The sequence below is a fragment of the Cheilinus undulatus genome, linkage group 1 (genome assembly GCF_018320785.1).
Source record: "Cheilinus undulatus linkage group 1, ASM1832078v1, whole genome shotgun sequence".
NCBI classification, from domain to species: Eukaryota; Metazoa; Chordata; class Actinopteri; order Labriformes; family Labridae; genus Cheilinus; species Cheilinus undulatus.
The window spans coordinates 53,831,597-53,852,238 of NC_054865.1; the positions used below are offsets into that span (position 1 = coordinate 53,831,597).

The 20,642-nt window shown below is 39.1% G+C and overlaps 1 protein-coding gene across 14 annotated transcripts in view; it reads left to right on the plus strand.

Annotated features, from left to right (window-relative positions):
• Window positions 1–20,642, plus strand: part of neo1a (neogenin 1a) — a 246,610-nt gene that overhangs the window by 168,411 nt on the left and 57,557 nt on the right. For all 14 annotated transcript variants that reach the window (XM_041787290.1, XM_041787345.1, XM_041787315.1 and 11 more), the window contains 2 exons: window positions 4,611–4,765; window positions 4,924–5,044. In XM_041787290.1, the coding sequence (XP_041643224.1) occupies window positions 4,611–4,765; window positions 4,924–5,044 (276 nt within the window). The remainder of the gene's footprint in view (window positions 1–4,610; window positions 4,766–4,923; window positions 5,045–20,642) is intronic.

Consider the following 20,642-nt stretch of genomic DNA (forward strand, 5'->3'; position numbering starts at 1 on the left):
ACCAGGGGGCCCACACAAACAAACGTAATCATGCACACATAAAACATTGCAGTGTAATGCATGAACCTGCAGACATACCGTGGACATGCAAGGATTATGGCACTGTGGACACACGGAAACATGTGCACACACTTACATTATGCAAACAAAATCCACCCAAACATGAATTCCAGCAGGGAAGGACAATTATGTACAGCATACAGCAGCAGTAATAATGGGGGGACCACCTGTATCCAGACACAACTTTAAATAATTCATATTCACACATGGCTCGAGCATCCACACACACTAACACACTTCCTCACTTACTGACTGCTGTCTTAACGCTGTGTCCCTGACACAACAAAGTAAACCAAGGATCCCACCTGCCTCTGCTGCACAGCTACTGGAGGGGAATATCCAGGGGACGCCACACTGTGAAACACATTATTCACAGCTCACACATCGCACTGCAGGGACCATACAGTCACACATAAACAAAGCAGGGTGATGGCTGTATTGACAATCACATAGAGATCCAGTCTTCAAGCATCACCATCCTCATTTCCAACCTTTGTCTCAGTCATCGATAAATGCCACAGAAACTCAGAGAAACTCATTAAGCAAGACAAGAGGAGGTTTCAGTATTCTGGGGCACTATCTGAGTGTTCTGTCTGACTTCTTCTACAAAGTCAAGGTAGAAAACTGGAATTGGATCTTAAGGAAGAAATACGATCTGTACAGTGAGTTTCTGTTTGAAAAAAGAAAGAGACTGGTTTACTTTTTAAGGGTAGTCAAACCCAATAGTCTTTGGAACATCAGCGAATCAACATGGACAGGGCTCTGGAATAACTCGCTCCTCATACAGTCACTATGACACTTTCACTTACAAACTACAAGTTTTGCTAGGTTCTTTAGTCATGAGTAGGGCTGGGCAATTAATTGAAAATTAGATTGAACTGGGATTAATATGGCCTGTTGCGATTTTCAAATCACAAAAGGTGCAATATTTCTTTGACCTGAAATTTGTGTCAAAAATACCAGTTTGAAATTTTTTTTTGCAGCAGAGATGTTATGCATGACATATCATGCAGTCATTGAGTTGCAATTTTTCAGAATAGTCTACAAAATATCCTACCTTCTTTATTTTTGTACATTTTTATTAAATATAAGAATGATTAAAAACCCTTCAATGCAATAATTCATAACCAGTTTGCAATGTGAGTCAAAATCATTAGAATTAGACACTTTTAAAGATTCGTTCAGCCCTTATTTAGGAATAAGAACAAGTTATTGCAATATTGGGGTAAAAAGTCACAATTAGATTATTTCCCAAATTTTTTCAGCCCTAGTCATATGCAAAAAAATGGAGATGCAGTGATGACATCTTCGAGATGGACATGCTATTTCAAGTACAATACTTAACTCCCTCAGAGTGTCCTGTTGGCCACGACCACAGTGGGTCTAGAGTGCTAGGATGTTAAACCATTATTATTGGCAACAAGTGCCGAGACAGCCGTGATCAGCCAACAGTAGCCATGTTTCAACCTGCAGATGTCTGCCAACTCACATATCCATCCATCCATCTTTGTCCACTCACCTGAGGTTTGGTTGCTAGGGCTGCAGGTGAGTTAAGTCCACCTAGACATGCTTCCCCCCTGCAATGTTTCCAAAATGTCCTGCTTTGATTCTTGGAATTCTTAATAAGGGACCAGCTGATTGAAGACCTGTCTATTTGCATTTGCACACAAAAAATGCAGGATATATCCCTGAGTTTTGTGAGAAAACCCCTTGAAAAATGTTCAGTATGATTTTAGATTCAGTTTAAGATTAGCTATTAATGATGTCCTCTAAAACAGTGGTTCTCAACCTTGAGGTCAGGACCCCCTTGGGGGTCACGTGACACTGAGAGGGGGTCACCAGATGAATGTTTTTAAATTACATTGCTGCCACTTTACACCTATTTTACCAAAAGTTAACCCTTTTTTATCACTTGTTAAAACCAATTTTAGCAAATTTTTGCCACTTAAAACCCGTTTGTGTCAATTTGAAAAACTTTTCACCACTTTTTCTGCCTGTTCTTGCCAATTTCTGCCTATTGTTGCATCTGTTGACCCATTATTGCCACTATTAACAACTTTTTACACCCCCTTTTGCCCATTTTAACCAGTTATCCCATTTTTGCAAGTTTGTATCAATTTTTCATTCCATTCCGCCTAATTTCGACCACTACTTAAATGCCATTTCAACCACTTTTCTATGCCCTTTTACCACTTTTTGTGCCCATTTTTGCCAATTTAATTCATTTTTGGTTCATTTTTGCTACTTTTGTCAAATCTTTGCCCTATTTAACCCATTGAAGTTCTTTAAAAACCCAATTTCAACACGTTTTTTTTTGCTATTATTATATTATTATTATATTATATTATTAACTTATTTAAGCAATTTTTCATCCATTTTAAATGTTTTTAACAAAAGTTATTTTCATTTTAAGAAGGGTATTTACTACACAAATAAATAGAGATATTTGTTTCTTTGATAAGAGTGGTTATTATTCAGATCAAATATAAAATATGGATATCACAGCTTAAGTTCACAGTGGACCTCCATTGTTCCCCAATTTGGCTGGGTCAAAGAAACCGCCCCCTTTATCCTTCCGTTTGGGCAGCCTTGTCTGCACTTGACTATTCTTGAATGTGCATGGTTGTGTTCAACCACCTTTAGGTCCCCAGTCTCTGGCACCTTTATTTTGGGGTCGTGGGCTGAAAAGGTTGAGAACCCCTGCTCTAAAATGTAAACAGCATTCATTTTTGTACCTGTTATCAAGTAGAGCATAAATGGCAGTTAAAAAAGGACCTTGTGAGTGACTGTACCCTTTATTTATCACCCAAGTCTCTATTTTAACTGCACATTTGGTGCTCAATATGATGCAAACTACATATTTTTAAAGGAACGTATGTCAGAGCTGTCAAAATGGTTGCTCTTTTGCTCACATCACTTGATAAAAAAATTCAATTAAGTGCTTTATTTGATGGTTTACATGACACCTGTTACCACTGCTTAAAGTGGAACTGTTTGCTTGATTGCTTTCACAGATAATTCCCCTCAATTATCTTGTTTAATGACAACACAGCGGCAGATGTGGGAATGCTTTCATGAAATGTAATAAAACATATGACAGTTCTGCTACAACATATTTAGCAAATATAAGTGTATGTTAAGGCTTAAAAAACAGCGCTTTCAGAGAGAAAAGTTATGTTGTGCACAGTTTCAGTCTGGGTTTTTGGGTGAGGATGCAGAGACTGCATTCTTTTGGTACGGCCTTGAGTTATCTTTTTGTGTTCAGCTTCCACTAAGTTGCATCTGACCTCTTGGCTCCAATTGCTTTGTGTGGAACCAGAAAACAGATGGGCAAGTGGATCTTAAGACAAACAAACATGTCATAGTTCACAGTACGTCCTGCAGTTACAGCTTCATTGTGTTGTTTTAGCCTTTTGTCGTTGGAGAAATATGTTCAGTGTGTACAGTTTCTTAAGCACTTAATTTGCAAAAAAAAAAGTGAATGGGTAGCCTTAATTTTCTTGCAGTTAGTAACAGCATGTCCCAACAGTCTGAAGCCTAATTCATTAAGCAGCATTTTCTTGTTAGGGTAAATTAGCCACGGATACATCAAGCAGAAGAGGGGGACTTGACCTCACAGCCTGGTACTCGGCTGAATAAAGCCAGAAAAGAACCTTATCCACCCACTGCTTCTAATATCCAATCAGTCCTTGTGAATAGCTGCAAAATAGATGCTAATAACAAGCTATCACAGAGCCCACAAGGCTGATGGCGCAGCTTGACACACTGCGACACTCTAACAATGCAGTCATTTAAACTGTGGTCAGCGGGGTCGTCGTTTATCAGAGGCAGCAAAGGCACTTGTGCACAGAAACTCACATTCACTCAAACACAAGCACGTGCACAGTCTGTCTTCTCCGTCTCTCCTCACATACACATACAGTCCAATTATAGAGAGAGGACGAGGCCTGGGCTGTGTGCTCCCTCTGACCTTGTTCCAGGACAGATTGATGAGGCACTGCATCGCCCCAGCAGATCAAATAACTTCTCTCTGGCCCTCATTACAGGACTAGGGGAGATCTGCAAGTCCTTGCCTTAGCTAGTATTGCATGCTTTAACTCCATACTGGTTTCAGACTAGCTGCTGTTTTCCCTGAATAAATGAGAACTGAGGTTGTTGAACCTTTTATCAAATATTCAAAGTGTAGCCATCTGTGGAAAGGGTCGTAGTCGTGTGAATGGTGCAGAAGATAATTGGATAAGCTGTTGTTAGATGGTGCTGTTTGTTGTTCTTTCCACCCTCTCTTAACTGGCAATTTGGTGGTTGAAGGGGAGAAATGGCATCGCTCAGTCCTCTTCTTTCCTGTCAAAGACCAGAGTGCTGGAGTGTGACGTGTCAGCTCGGTTATGACAAATTGGTTGCTAAATTTCTAATGGAAAATATGACTCCTACACGCTGTCATGTTTTCTCTGCACATTCATTTAGGTGTTTAGTCAAATCCACTGGACTTTGACAGATATTTAATATCATCATTGAACTTCTCTGACTCTTCTCTCATTTGCATTCCACAGTTCCTCCTCAGTTTGTGAAGCGGCCGGCCAACATTTACGCCCACGAATCCATGGATATTGTCTTTGAGTGTGAGGTGTCGGGGTCTCCAGCTCCCACCGTCAAATGGGTGAAGAATGGAGATGCTGTAATCCCCAGTGACTACTTCAAAATAATTGTAAGCTTGCATTGAAGTTTTGCCTTTCACCTTTTCTGCACAGAGACATCTTATTTTCTGAGAATCTGCTTGATTTTGTATTAAAGTACTGCCTGCAACACTAATAACTGCTTCTCTCTGTTTCTTTCTGCCCTTTTCCCTCGTTCTGTATTCTGCAGAAGGAGCACAACCTGCAGGTTCTGGGTCTGGTCAAGTCTGATGAAGGTTTCTATCAGTGCCTTGCAGAAAACGATGCAGGAAACATCCAGTCCAGTGCTCAGCTGATCATCTTAAATCACGGTACGCCACTCACCAGCACATCCCACAAAAGTTTCAAAATAAGATGATCTGGAAAACTTGATAAAACGGATTCTTCTTTTAGAAGATGACACAGATGTAAAATTTTAATATTTCAGTGATTCAGTAATGAAATGATAATGCAAAGAATGGCCTAGAATCCTGATCAGTTCTGCTGAGACTGCAGCCAGGCACTTAAGTAGGAAGCATCTGTTGAAAGTCAGCTGAACAAAAACACTGCTCTTATCACAATTCTCCTTTTCACTTTTTCCTGGCTGTTACAGATCAAATTAGTCACAGATGCTGGAGCTAAAGTTGTTGAAAGCTAACTGAATAACAAAACAGTCCTTCAAAGACTTGACTTTAAAGGGGGTCTGTTGTACTTTTACTAGTTGAGTGGTTTTCAAAATATGAGGCTGGCCTTCCCTGGGGGTGCAAAAAATAAACCAAAAAAAGTGATTCACCTAGTAGGATAGGGTGGTATTAATCTTCCCATACTGTCAAACCTTCCTCAAATTTTAACAGGATTTGCAGAATTACTGCCAGGAGTTTATATGCTTAGTCAAAAAAACGACTTTATTTGGCCTGATACACAGGAGGAAGTGATTTATGGTTGAAGCATTGCTTTCACACCTCACAGCTAAACTGAGTAACATCAGGACAGAGAATCAAAAGAAGTTTATCTCAATTTTTTCCTCTCCCACATACATGCATTCTCCTTTCCCTTCCTTCCTCTCAGAAGTAATATACGGAATTAATCCAAAACTGTTATCATGAAGAATTTGGGCAATGTTGGATAGGGTTAGGTATAGGCTTTTAAACAGATAAGATGGACCTTAATTATTTATTTCCTCACTTTCAACAATGGTCAGCTCCATTTAGCCACAAGTTTCCTAAAAACATGGTTCCTGCAGATCTTCACAAAGTCTTAAATTTTCTTAAATTGCACATTTGAAATTAATAGTCTATTTTTTACCAGTGAAAGGTGTTAAATTTTAGAAGGCTTTTTGACTATGACATGTCATTATTTAGGCTTTGTTTTCCAGACAGCCATATGAGATTTTATTTAGGAAAATAATCTAATCGCAGATTTTTTACCCAATATTCCAATTGGGATTTGAAATGTGGTTATTCCGTAAGTTCCCCTTCTTATGTACACTGCCTGGCCAAAAAAAAAATTGGCCACCAAAAAAAGGTCACACACTAATATTTCTTTGGACCGCCTTTAGCTTTGATTACAGCACGCATTCGCTGTGGCATTGTTTCGATAAGCTTCTGCAACGTCACAAGATTTACTTCCATCCAGTGTTGCATTAATTTTTCACCAAGATCTTGTATTGATGACGGGAGAATCTGACCACTGTGCAAAGCCTTCTACGGTACATCCCAAAGATTCTCAATGGGGTTAAGGTCTGGACTCTGTGGTGGCCAATCCATGTGTGAAAATGATGTCTCATGCTCCCTGAACCACTCTTTCATAATTTGAGTCCAATGAATCCTGGCATTGTCATCTTGGAATATGCCCTTGCCATTAGGGAAGAAAAAATCCATTGATGGAATAACCTGGTTATTCAGTATATTCAGGTAGTCAGCTGACCTCATTCTTTGGGCACATAATGTTGCTGAACCTGGACCTGACCAACTGCAGCAACCCCAGATCATAGCACTGCCCCCCACAGGCTTGTACAGTAGGCACAAGGCGTGATGGGTGCATCACTTCACCTGCCTCTCTTCTTACCCTGATGCGCCCATCACTCTGGAACAGGGTAAATCTGGACTCATCAGACCACATGACCTTCTTCCATTCCTCCAGAGTCCAATCTTTATGCTCCCTAGCAAACTGAAGCCTTTTTTTTCCAGTTAGCCTTACTGATTAGTGATTTTGACCCTTCTTAAACAGACTAACATCTTTTCCACAACCACAGGATGTCCTTCGACATGGTTGTTTAAGAAATGAGAAGTTACTCATTGCATCAGCTGGGGTTAAATAACTTGTTGCCAGCTGAAAGATAATTGCCCATGCAGAAATTATCCAATAGGAGGCACGTACCTATTTGCTTAGTTCAATCCAGGGGGTGACTTTTTTTTTGGCCAGGCAGTGTATTTTCAAACAAAGCAATAAATCATTCTATATTACAACCAACACAATATTAGACTAAACATGGGCTGAACAATTTTGAAAAAATACCTAATTGTGATGATTTTGACTTGTATTGCAAACTGGATATTAATTGTTTTATTGTCATTCTAATATTTAATAAGGAAAAAGTATAAAAATGAAGAAAGTAGTAGGTTTTAAACTGGTATTTTGACATGAATTTCAGGTGAAAGAAATATTGCACCTTGTGCGATTTAAAAATTGCAGCAGGCCATATTGCGATTTAATCTTATATTCAATTAATTGTCCAGCCCTAATTTTAATCATCTTTCCCCACAAATTGTTGCATAAATATTCTCCATGATTCAGGGAATTAGGGTTGGATGCTCTAGATTTTCCTTTGGGAGGACCCCAGATCTCTCTCTGATTTAATCTGAATCACCGTGATTAACTAGATTTACTAGCCCAGTTCTCTAACATCTGAACTACCAGATTGCCGACTTAAAAACTGCTGCAGCCCACCCTTATTTTCAAAGGTCTTCCCTGACAAGGAGCATTGATCTGCTTTTTAATAGTTCAAAAGTTTAGAATTGGCTTAATTTGCAAAAAATGTTTTTTGATAGATATAAGAATACTTTATGTTTATTGAATAGAATTAAATGCCATAAATAATTCCTTTTGGGTGTTTATGACCAAAAACAAACAGCAGTCAAATCAGAAAATTCAGCCCTGGTCCGGTGTACAGAGAAATCTCATGCCTTTCATTTTTGACAGTTTACCGTGCAAGAAAAAGTAGTATTAATTTTTCTTAAATTGGGTTTTTGAAAGTGAGCACTGACCCTGTTACAGGAATTTTATAAAAACACAGTCTATTTAAGTGCATAAAATAACCAGTAAGCACTGGTTAACTTAATTTAAATTGCACACAAAGTATTTTTAAAGATAAGTTTAAATGTTTATAAAACCCCTAATGGTTTTAATTGCATCTGATGTTGCTTTTACAACATGCAGTATGTATGATTTTTAAGAAACTTGATCATCTCTCATCACTGACCTACACTCAGAAAAAGAATTTTAGTGTTTTTAAACCCATGCATGGATCAGAATACAACTAGCGGTGCATGTTGTAGTTTGACTTAAGAGAACGCTCGGGCAGCGAGTAATATATGTGGTGGTATGTATTCATAAATGTCATTCTGAAAATAGATTCTGGATAGCAGAAAAAAAGGATGTACCAGGGCTATTTAAGTTTGTATTTCAATGATTAGTGCACTGATGATGCTCCACGGCCACAGTTTCTCCTTTCAAAGAGGTGCTAGCTAATGACCGCATGAGACCGTGTCAGTTCCAGCATCATGTTGAGACTTGGCACCCAAGTTTTGATGACTTTGGCATTGACAACTATCAAAAGCAAGTACATGGCAAGGCTGCAGGTGGAGAATGATGTTTAATTCTTCCTTTCCTTGCAGATGCAGATGCAGACTCATTGTTCCCACTAAATAAGAAGTTATCATAATGATAATGCAAGCCTTGTGAGCTTTGTATGTTACTAAAACCTAGGAACTAACTGCCTTGGATGAACAGGTTTTAAAAGAAGCATAAACAAAAATGTCAAAAAACTGTGTAAAACTATTGAAGCAGAAATTCACATAGATGTTTAAAAATTGAAATGTAATGGGAGTGGAAGGCACAACATTAATGCACTTTCGGAGGAGGCTCGCTGTCCCACACTTTCAAAACCTCTGTACCATTTATTATGTCCTTTACAGCACAATTTACAGCATCCCTAATAAACTTGGTCAAAGTTTTAAATATTGAGTTAAGCATCAGTAAAACGGCATAGCTCAAGCTTCAGACTGCTCTGAATTCTAAGTTTCCACTGTTTTTCTAATTGAGGAACAAGCTGATGTCAGTGCCTCATGGAGCAGTCGACTCTGGTCCAAAAACCTGTCAAAGCATGTTTTTCTTGGTGTATGTAATGGGAAAAGAGTCTAAAACAGTCATCTGAGGCATTCATTATGCTATAATATCCAAACAAACAGGCTGTGCAGGGAGACTCTGAAGTCTCAGGACTCTGAGGATTATTTACATTCAGTACCTGCTGTTTTGAATACATATGTAGCCGATGTTAACTGACTACAGGAATCCTGCAAGGCCACTCTAGTGGTCCTAAAGTAGAAATAAAGAGCTTTAAATGAGCACAATAGGCCCATATTAACATTAAGTCAAGTATAACTTTCAGACTTTAAGAAAAGAGCCATCAAAATAATTTCTGCAAAAAATCTCTTGGCTTGTGTTACACGGGGTAGTTCAGTACAGACTGTTTCCACTTCTCTGTCTGTTGTGTGGTCTGTGTTGTTTGTATTTAACCTAGAAAGCCTCTGGAGGCTGTGCACATCTGTGAAGGTGTAAGGAGTGAGACCGAGTGTGTAGTGGACAGTGAAATAAACCAGAAGGTTACTAAAAGGGAACAGACATGCCTACATTTGGGACAAATCTTTGCATACAGTCCATTCCCCATCTTATGTCACAGAAATGTTGTGAAGACTTAGTTAAAGCTGCTTGTGAAAATGCTGGGATGCAAGCAGCTTTACATAAACGTAAATCCATGTGTTGGTGAAGGGGGAGTGCACAGATAGCAGCAGCATCGTCTTTCATGTTTTACATTTTCCTTAAAACCTTTGAATGTTTGTTTGCAGCTGCTGAGTGTAGAGTAAAATACCAGCAAATACCAAAGACAGTTAGCTAGAAGCTAATAAACAAAGATTCTGAAAATAGAAGAAAATGTGGACAGTTACTCGAACATCCTAGTTCTGTAGTTGTTTTGTGTCATTACCTCTGTCATTAGAGAAAATGTAGAACAACTTGCATTTGATATCATTTGAACAGCAATGATAATAATCATAGTCTTACCCGAGGGCTTGTAAAAACCTCTTCACAAAACAAGAAATTCAAGATGATAAACAAAACAGAATTTCACTAAAAAGCAGTATGGTTTTAAACAAGTAGAGTGAAAACAGGGGCGAATAAAAGAGTAAAACAGACAAAGGTTAAACAATCGTACAACTGCAGAATTTAAAGGAAAATAATCAAGCATGAACTCCCCCTCACTGAAGCAGGTGGCTAATGGATTAGCATATCGGTGTCCAACTGGTGGCTCCCCAGCTGTGTCATCCCCTCTGATTGGAGGACACAAAGTCAGAAATAATGATGACCCCGCGGCTCATTGTGCGTCTGTGTTTGACAGCATTGATAGGGATTTTTGGAGCTTTACATGGCCCTGAGTCTCTGCTCTTTTTGTTTGAGGTGGAGATAAATGGGATCAATCACTGAGGCAGCTGGCCTTGTACACGGGGTGCGCCCTAAGCAGAGCTTTGATGAAATTAATCTCTTTTTAATCCAAAAATATCACATAAAATCTGTTCTTTTCTTTCTTTTTTGGAGTGTGCACTTAGTCTCGGTCACAGTAAATGCTAATCCAAACACACTGACTGAAAGTTTCCTGTTTATTCCCAGTATCATGCTGAGCCTTACATAATGGATCATGAAGAAAACTGTAGTCATGGCATTGCTGTTTACTCTTCCTGTAAATTATTGACGTTTTAGCTCGTATGGACGCATCCATATCTCGCCCTGCATGCTCCACTATGTCAGAGTAATTTCCTCTCTCAGAGGTGCGACGGTGAATCAATGAGAACACGTTTGAAATCAGCTCATTTTCTACAGCTATTGCTGCTTTGTGGGTACAAATCCGTGATGCGAGGTTGAGGCAAATTCTCTTTAAGGTCTATCAGAGTCTCTCCCTCCTGTTATTATTTTCTTATATGCTGCTGAGTAGAAACGCTTACAATTTTACAGCCATCTGCCACCTTTCTCTGCACTCTCGCTTTGTCTTCTAAAGCCACCTGCTCTTTTTGATAATCCAGCATACTGTGCTTTGTGTTAATTGTGCAGCCTGGAATATTCCCCCTGTATGGCCGCTCTTTCACAGCTGAACGTCTTTGCACACTTCCTAAGCCATTCTCTGACACACGCCCCTCCTGCTCTCTGCTGCCCCTCTGTGTTTCACCTCAGTCGAGTATCTTTATCACATCTGCCAAGCTCGAATCATCTGAAACCTGGCCAGAAAAACACCCGTCTGTCTGACGGCTGCAGGGAGGTAAGCCAGGGAGTTGCCTCTGGGATGAAGTTGTTGTTGTTGCTGTTGTTACCCAACAGGGAAATCAATGGGGTTGGACTGAAAGTTTGCTAATATTCATTAGATCTTCTAATCTTTGCATCTTCACACTGCCAGCTGCCATTTACAGTCGGCCCACTTTTACTCCCACTATGGGTGTTAAGAAAAGAGAAAAGGTCAGCTGTCAGCCCAGCATGTACAATATCTTCAAACTAATATACAGTAATTATTGATGCTTTGATACAGTGCATACAACATGTTTGAGACTATATACCTTCAGATTTTTGAACGATGTATTGCAGTGGTTCCAAACCTAATTTGTATCAAAGATAAGCCCCAAATGACCCATGAGAATTAAAAAAAAATGATAGATAGCTGTCAAAAATCAACATACATTTTCATTGTTTTATTGACAAACCCCTAAGATAATAGGTCTACATATGTTTGTGTAAACTAGTTACGTAAATTTTGCCATGATCTAATTTTGACAGCCTCAGACCAAACAAAGCCTCGTGCCCCATCAGAGGTCCTAGATACCAGGCTTGGAATCCGTGGTGCATTGTTTCAAAAAGTAACTCAGCATTACAAAGCTACAGATTTCCACTTAAAATTCTTACTTTAAGCTGCCACAAATAAAACAGTGAGCGCACTTTTGGGCTTTTTGTGCCTTTATTTTGTAGAGGAGGACAGTGGATAGGGACAAGAGAGCGGGGAGAGACATGCAGGAAAGGGCCATAGGCCGGATTCAAACCCAGGCCGCAAGTGTACATGGGGCGCGCTGTAAACCACTAGGTCACCTACTCCCCAAGAGCACTCTCTTTAGTGTATTCGTGCAATTAAGACATTGTACAGAAGTATGCCAGCACTTAAAGTAATTAAAAAAGAAATTTTCCAATATTTGGGTGCCCGGGAGCTGGACTTTTTACTTCTCCGATATTAAAATAGATATGGATTTAGCCTGATTTTTACTTAATCTGATCGAAAGAAAAAATGTTAGGTAAAAAGGATATTGGAGCACACAATTCATTCTGCGGGTTATTCAGGTGTCTTCATCATAGTGAAAGTTTATTGTTTTTGACCGATGAAGATGATGAAGATGAACGTGTTTGTCTTCCAATGATTTAAATGCAAAAAGTGACTCGTGCTCCAGTTTCTTCTTTTGATTTTCCTGTGAGAAAGAATCCATCCAAGAGACTCCTTCATTAAAAATGTAGATATTGTGACAACCCTGACCTGTGGTGATTTTTACCTTTTATCAGTACGTAAACTATTGACTAGAGATGGTAATTATCTTTTTTGATATTGATACCCTTATCAATCCTCGTCCTTGTCCATACTACTACTGATACATTTTTTTTTTTTTTTAAGATTTATTTTTGGGCTTTTTCATGCCTTTATTTGACAGAGGAAGGACAGTGGATAGATTCAGAAACAGGGAAGAGAGTGGGGAGAGACATGCGGTAAAGGGCCATAGGCCGGATTCGAACCCGGGCCGCCCGCGTACCCATCTGCGCTCCCGATACATTTTTAACAAAAGTGGAATTAACTGATGAGACCTTGAGTTAAAAAGTTAGTTTTTATTTTGCTGATTTTAACACTGATTTCGACATTGTATTTCTGTTGTTAAGGAGTGTGACTTGCTATAAAGTTTTGGAATGCTTTCAGCAGCTTAAACAGTGTTATGAGTTCATGCTAGTGGTGTGGGAAATACTAATTTCCACGATGCATTGCGTTGCCAGCGTGGACTGTTCTACATCAATGCAGAGGCACTTAAGATACTCCAATAATTACCAGCTTCCCTTCTAAACACAGCTGCTGTCAATGGGTTTCAGCAGTAGTCAGTTTTAAATGTTGCAGCTTTTCTTGTCTTTTCAGTAGCAGTAGCCACACATGATGCTACTTATCCAATCAAGTCCTTTGTTTTTAGCACACTGGCTAATATTGTTTCTAGAGCACAGAGATGCAGAGCGAGTCAGGGAGGATTAGAAAAGAAAACAGCAAAAACAGACCTTAAATTGATGATACAGACACTAATATGTTTATGTTTATTGTCCCTGCCAACAGTTTAAAACTAGCATGTTGTATGTTTTTTTGCCGTCACGATCATTAAATGCAGTACTGTGAAACATTACTACCAGATTTAACACACATCTGTGAGGTGAAGGGAGTTTATCAGACAGTCTGCCTCCCTTAATCGAAAGTAGCTATGTGCAGTTATTTAGAAAAAGGAGCATGCATTGGAGGAATCATGATGCATCGTGATACTGAATCGAATCATTGGCCTGATAATCAGAATGGAATTGTAATACCAGTCAAGATGCACAGCTCTAGAGTCTATTTTTTTCTTCAAGCTGACAGTAGAAGGTACCACACTTAGGTTTGATTGAATGCACAGTGCTTATATGCTTTGAGCTTACATCACCCTTTGCAAGAACTGATATATATTTTTGCATCCGGGGTAGAATGAATTCTTACATCACAGGACCCACATGACTCAATAGCAGTATCAATAAGCTTAAATGTTATTGATTTACAGTATTTGAAAAATAAAGAAGAAAGAAAGTAACATTTTTCCCTTGAATTTAATCTTAAGCAGCCTTAAAGCTTTGAACAGCAGATTTCTTTCAGGAAGGGGAGGTCAAAAATAGGTCTGCAGATAGCAGTCTCCAACAATTATTCTGGACATTCCACAGGCATGTGCAATATGGGTAAACTAGTTGCAAACAGATGTGAGTAAATAGGGCCATGAATGCCAGAAGTGGACCTCAGTGGGACCTAATTATGCCATGCAATGAAGGCCAGAGTAAGTGCCTCTTAATGTCCCTTGTAAAACTGCCACATTCAGACATGTCTTTAAGAAATGTTGCAAGTTTCTATAGAGTCATCATATTCTGCCACATACAAGGAAACTTATTCTTATCTAGTCTGAAAAATTCTCTCTCATACACGAAAACTTGAAGGGTTTCTTTCCTATAGTTGAGACACTATAGCTCCGTTGAGTTTAGAATAATTAAATCCTGTGTGCAGCCTTTTGAATCAATAAAGACTGATCTGGAATTATTCTAACAACTCTGACTGAACATATGTGAGGTGTATGTGAGGTTTCATACCTATCTTTTTAGTGCTGTACTATAATTACAGCCACTAATGGCCGTCATAATGATCCCCTGCTTTTAGTTTGAATATCTGCTGCACATATATAGACATAATTGTAAAGATGATCTTGAGGGAGGTTATTGGCTGCATAGGATATGCAATTTAAGGGACTGTCATCACATGCCATCTATAGACGGTGTGCAGCAACAATTTGCAGCCTTTTCCAAGCACATGATTATATGACACATTGATGCAGGATACTGTAGTAGGTACCAATTACACCCTGGATAGGAAATGGGTCACATTTTTTCAACTTTGAAGTTCTACACTCCTAGACAAAGAACTTGTTTATATGATTGCCATCTTTCCATATACAGTACAAAGACTGAGACTGTGTTTGAAGTCTGATAAGGCAGCACACTGAAATAAACTCAGGTTTGCAGTACAGTATGGCTCCTTTTGTGTAGCTCTTTCTAAATCCGTAGCAGGGCTAAAATAAATGTTCAGTTTTCCAGATAGCTGGTGTTATTTCCTTTGTGAAGCGGGGGGAGTTGCAGATCACATTTTATTTAAAAACATATATTCATAGGAGAAAGGAAAAAGCCTCTGCATGTTTTTTAGCTTTATTTATTCCCACTTTAACAATCACAAACCCAAGGCCACATACCTGCCTGGGCGCTCTCTCTGCATACCTATTTGTCAAATACAGCAAGTTTGAATTCAAGCACCTAAAAGCTTAATATGTAAAAATGCAGCAAGATCTGCATTTAGCATTTGCAAACAAAAGACAAATGGATGCACTCACTTTGCTTTTTGCACTTAAGTGTGTGTTTTCTGCTTTTTTAAATGTTTGCATAAATTCAAGAGATGCACTTTCATTTGCATGTGAATACTTTTTTTTATCTCCGGATGCAATGCTGGGACTTCAATATGGAGATCCTCCTCTGCCTGGGTCTGTATTTCCATCTCTCCTTTCTATTCCCACAGCTCACATGAATAATGTTTTGACTTTTTGCCTCCTAGTGCCCAAGCCAAGTACTTCACTGAAGAGCCAGAGAGCATGTTTGGATGTTCCAGCTCTGAGATCTCATGCTGTTTTAGCCATGACTGTTGGATTTAAAAAAAAACATTAATTGAAATGAATGAAAAGGAGATGTTAAACTGAATATTTAGTGTACTTTGGGTTAGAGATGACCGAATTTACAAAGATCAGTCAATACTTGATGCAGTACATACATTTTAGATTCTTTATCCTGCAAGCTAGTATTCCTAGTTATTATTCAGGTCGTTTTATGACGAAAGAAAGATGACACACTATTTCTGATGCAAATGCATTTCTTCAAGCTTTGTTAAATCAAAGCTTTAACAGGCAAGCAGTCCTTCTCCATCCCTACTCTCTTTCATCCTTTTCTATGTTTTTCTCTTTCTGCCTCTATCCCTCCTCTTCTCCCTTCATCTTTACCTTCATTCAGCCATGCTGCAATCAGTTTTCCCTCCCCCACCTCTTAAACCTGTGGCAGCAACCAGAAGAATCCTGTCCTCCCCTCCCTTTAGAGAAACAGGGCCCCCCACCGAGAGATGGAGATGCCTCATCAGTGCTCGAGTACTCATGTGCCTCCATCTCTTCTTCTCTCTCTCCATCGCTCTGTGTATTTATGAGTGCAGACATCAGGGGTGCTGGCATGATGAACTGACATGTGTGCATCTTCCAAAGCTGCAGCTTAACAAAGTGACAAGCGCAGGGAGATACTGGAAGGGATATATATAAATAGAGAGAGGCAAATACCAAAACTTCATTTGTGAATCGATTAATTGCAACAGACATGCCTGTGAAATGACAGAAACTACAAGTTGACAACTGTGTTTCAGGATGACTTGGAATTGCTGTTAAAACTGAGAGTGGATACTAATTACTTAACTACACTGGCTTTGATGCAGCCAATTAAAGTTAATATCTAAAGAGACACCTAATGTAGGGGGAAAAGAAGAACACCCATGCAAGATTTATTTAGATGAAGGTGATAAAAAAAAACAAATGAAGCTTCGCTCTACAAGTGAGGACAAAATTGTTAGCCCCCCTGTGAAAATGTCGTTTTTAAGAATTTTCCAGGTGCTGTTAAACAGAGCGAGGACATTTTAACCCAGCTTTTCTAAACATCCTATTGTTGTTTTGGATGCTAACGTTACTATTGTTGTGGATGCTCATAAAGCAGGAGAAGGATCTACAAAGTTATCACCGCATTTCCAAGTTCCAAGAACTGGAGTGAGAATGATCATCAAGAAATTCAAAGAGAGCCACACAGTCCAGAACAAGCCTGGCAGAGGTAAGAAGAGAATTGAAAAGACACCAGAAAGAAAACTATTGAGAGATGTGTCTAAAGACCCCAGAACAACTGCAAAGGAGCTAGTTAATGACTTAGCCTTGTCAGAAATTGTAGTCTCAAAGAAGACCATCACTAGAGCCCCGCACAGGAATGGACCAAGAAAAAGTCCACTTCTGCAGAAGAAGAACCGTCAAGGCAGACTGAAATCTGCTAAGGACAACCTGGAGAAAGATTCTGATACTTGAAGCATGTCTTTAGTCAGATGAGACCAAACTGGAGCTCTTTGGGCATAGAGACATTGATGATGATTGGAGAAGGAATGGAGTGGAGTGTGACCCAAAGAACACCGTCCTCACAGTGAAACACGATGGTGGGAGTATTTAGCTGTGGGCATACTTTACCAAGAGTGACATAAAGGATGAAGGAATCATGAAGAAAGAAGGATATGTGAATATTTAGAAAGAAAACTTCAAGCAGTTAGCAGCTGAACCGGGTCTGGGTCGTCGCTTTGTCTCCCAACACGACAAACCAAAACATCTGTGGCTCCAGGTGGAGAACTACCTACAGAAGAGCAGAGTGTGTCTTATTTACTGGTCTGGCCAAAGCGAGACGTGTCTGAGACTAAAACTACAACAAACAACTGCAGGCTGTTATCCAGCAAAAAGGAGACACGACTGACTATCAGCATCAAGGGGATCATCATTTAGACTCTGGTAGTTTTTGTGAAATAATTTTGTTTCTGTGTACAAAGTAAAATAATGTTAGCATCAAAACAAAACTAGGATGTTTGGAAAAGCTGATTTAAAGATTCCTTGCAGTGTTTAACAGCACTTGGGAAATACTTCAAAAAGAACAGAAATTCCCATAGGGGGTGTAATAATTTTGTCCTCATCTGTCGGTGAAAAGAGAGTTTAACTTTGCTCATAGAGAATGATAAAACATCGTTGACTGTGTGGACGCTCATCTCCTACAATTGTACAGAAGTGATTCCAAGATAGCACATTGTTGGTGATGTCTTTAAAGCCATAGTGGAACCTGGCTGGCAGCAGTATGAAATACTGTTGATTGACCTGAATGTAGTTAAAATGCTGTTGGAGCTGCATTAAGCAAAGCTGCCAATCATCTCGAGAACAAATATACAATTTGTTTTTATTGTATTAAAATAAAAACAACATAAAAACTCGGAAGTAAAAACAATTAGGCTTTTATTTTTGTATTAACAAACTTTCCGAATGGAATCCAGGTTTGATTGGCATTCAGCTTAACTTTATGCTTTAACCTATGTCCTTTCTTGCAACATAAGCCATTTTCACATATGCATCTCTATTTTTGTAATTACTGGCCAGAGAAAGTTGTTATCAACAGATTTAGTTGCCAAAAGAAATTCTGCTCACACACTTAACATCACAAAGCAGAAAAGGATCCAAATCTTCCACCTTATGTTCAAAATGTTTTACTAATCCCTAAGAGAGAAGGGTTTTACAAAGAGAAAGTTATGTCTGCAGCAAATCTGTAACACTACCAGGCACTCAAATATTGAGTAAGTATTGTTTCATCATAGTCATTATTTCCTTGTGGACTTTTGATACACATGAAACGTGACAACACAGCAGCCTACATCCATTGTTTGTGGATCTGTGCAGCTTTGTTGTTGTCCTTTTTGTATATAAATCAAGAAATACTTGAATTGACATTGAACGGAGCAAGAAAGAGAAGGAAAATACTTAAAAGGAGGTCCCAGTACTGCTGTCAGTGTAGCAGTGGCTCAAGCTGGTGCTGAGGCAAGAAATTCACTTTATTATGAATCCATGTAATATAAAATGTAACTGGATCAGGATTAAACGACAAAGAAACAGACTGAAGTTGGAGAAGGCGGAGTAGTGGAGAAATGTCTTCAACACATTTGTAGCAGACAAGCCTCAGACAACGGGGTTCTTCCTCCACATCTGCCCGCCACCCTTATTCCCTGTTCAAATCATGAAGTGAGAATAGGCTGCTAAAAGACCCCCCCTCCTCCCTCCAGCTAGACTCCTCCAACACTGAACAAACGCTCAGGCCCACTTCAGGGAATACGGTGTGCTCCATCATCTGCTCACAGGGTCATGGCCGGGCCAGCAGGAGCGACTGTGTAACGCCGTGAGCATGTGAATGTGTCAGCACAGTGCAGGGCTGCACACCGTGTTTTCTGTTAGCACCATCTGCAATGTGACTTTACCTTCAACAGCAGGCACCAGAGTGAAGAAGTGACACTTCAAACAGCAGCTCATGTACTGCAGGGATACACATGCATGCAAACATATGATCACGCTCCTTTTACTATAAGGTGACGGCCTTCACGAGGTCAGAGAGGCACAAAGTAATTGTGTTTATTGATGGATCCGTGTGAGTTGTTTCTTATTGTTTGTAAAGCCTGCACTCATCACGTCAAGGCTGATCTGCCCTGCCTTCACCCTCTTTGTTTACCTCTGCTTCTCTGTCAGAGTGTGAATCTATACCGAGGACACATATTCATGTATAACACTTTATACATTTTTACATTATACAGTGGTGGAAACTTTTTTTCAGGACATAGATTAGAGAAGAAATGTGCAATACTTCAAACACTGTTGGCAGCACAAGCAGCAGATCATGCTATTTAGAAAACGGAGCATGCTATTTAGAAAATAAAAGGTTTGGAGTAGATTTTTAAAAAATGCTAATTAGTCCTAAAGACTCATGATGCACTCAACATTATCAGCAGAATATTTTGTAGCAAAGCAGGACAGTAAACAGCACACTAGAGCACATTAGATCATGTTATTTTTTAATTCTTTAGTTGATTTATTTCTTCAAAGAAGTAGCTTTCTTGGGTAAATATGATTTATACTGCTGCCTTTATCTATATTCTATCATATGCAGTCGGTCCCTACCCTAGCAGTGAATCATCTGTCACTCAGTTTTTATCAGCTCCAACATAATAGACTTGGTTTCATTCACCATGCTTTCCTGTATTCAAACAAATAAAGAACATGGCAGGCAACTACAGCATCGATTTGACACGGAGGTACAAGCCAAGCTTTTTCATTTATAGTAATTAGTGGTTTATCAGTTAACATGGGAACAGTTTCATCTGAGAGAATTATGTTATTTTCCAAACACAGATGAGTTTTTTCTTCATCAGATTGATTAGATAGAAACAGATTTGCTCCAAAAATCCTGAATTACTCAGTAGACCCCATACCCTCTCCACTAACCAGAACACACGTTTAACTTTAAAGATCTGTCAGGTTGGTGCAGTCCCCAGCAGAGGAGTTTATGCTTGTTTAAGGACATTTCTATGACTGCAGTGTTAGCTTTTGTTACATATGCTCTCATCTTTCTTCCTTTACCCAGCTGCTTGGGTGAAAACGCCACTGAGGCCATATTAGTCAGCAGAGCTGCCATTCAGACTACTTTTTCCTCTTCTTGCATATCTAATGCGGTGTTTCCCACAGAATTATGTTGTGCTTGGGGGGTAAAGATGCCATTCTTCTGCAGTTGTAATTATATTTATTAATTAGATTTGTATTTTTTCTGATTCTTGGGCGGGGGGGGGTGGATGGGCCAGACACACATTATTTTTGTTAGAAAAGCCTAAAAAAGTGTATTTTGCATATGTGACCTTTAAATACTTGTTTTTGTTTGAGGAAGTATTTTCTGATTACTCTTGTGTCATCAAAATATCATACAAGGCCAAAATTTACTCTGTATTTTGCCATGTCAACACATCTTCAATCAAAAATTGGTAAATCATCAGGGACAAAAGTTTTAATCAAACAATAAGATGTTGCAACAGTTTACCTTCTCTTTTTGAAAGTTTTCTGTATCTTCACTTTGTGTTAATGTTTATTTCTTCACTATTAGGGAAAACAACATTACATTATAATA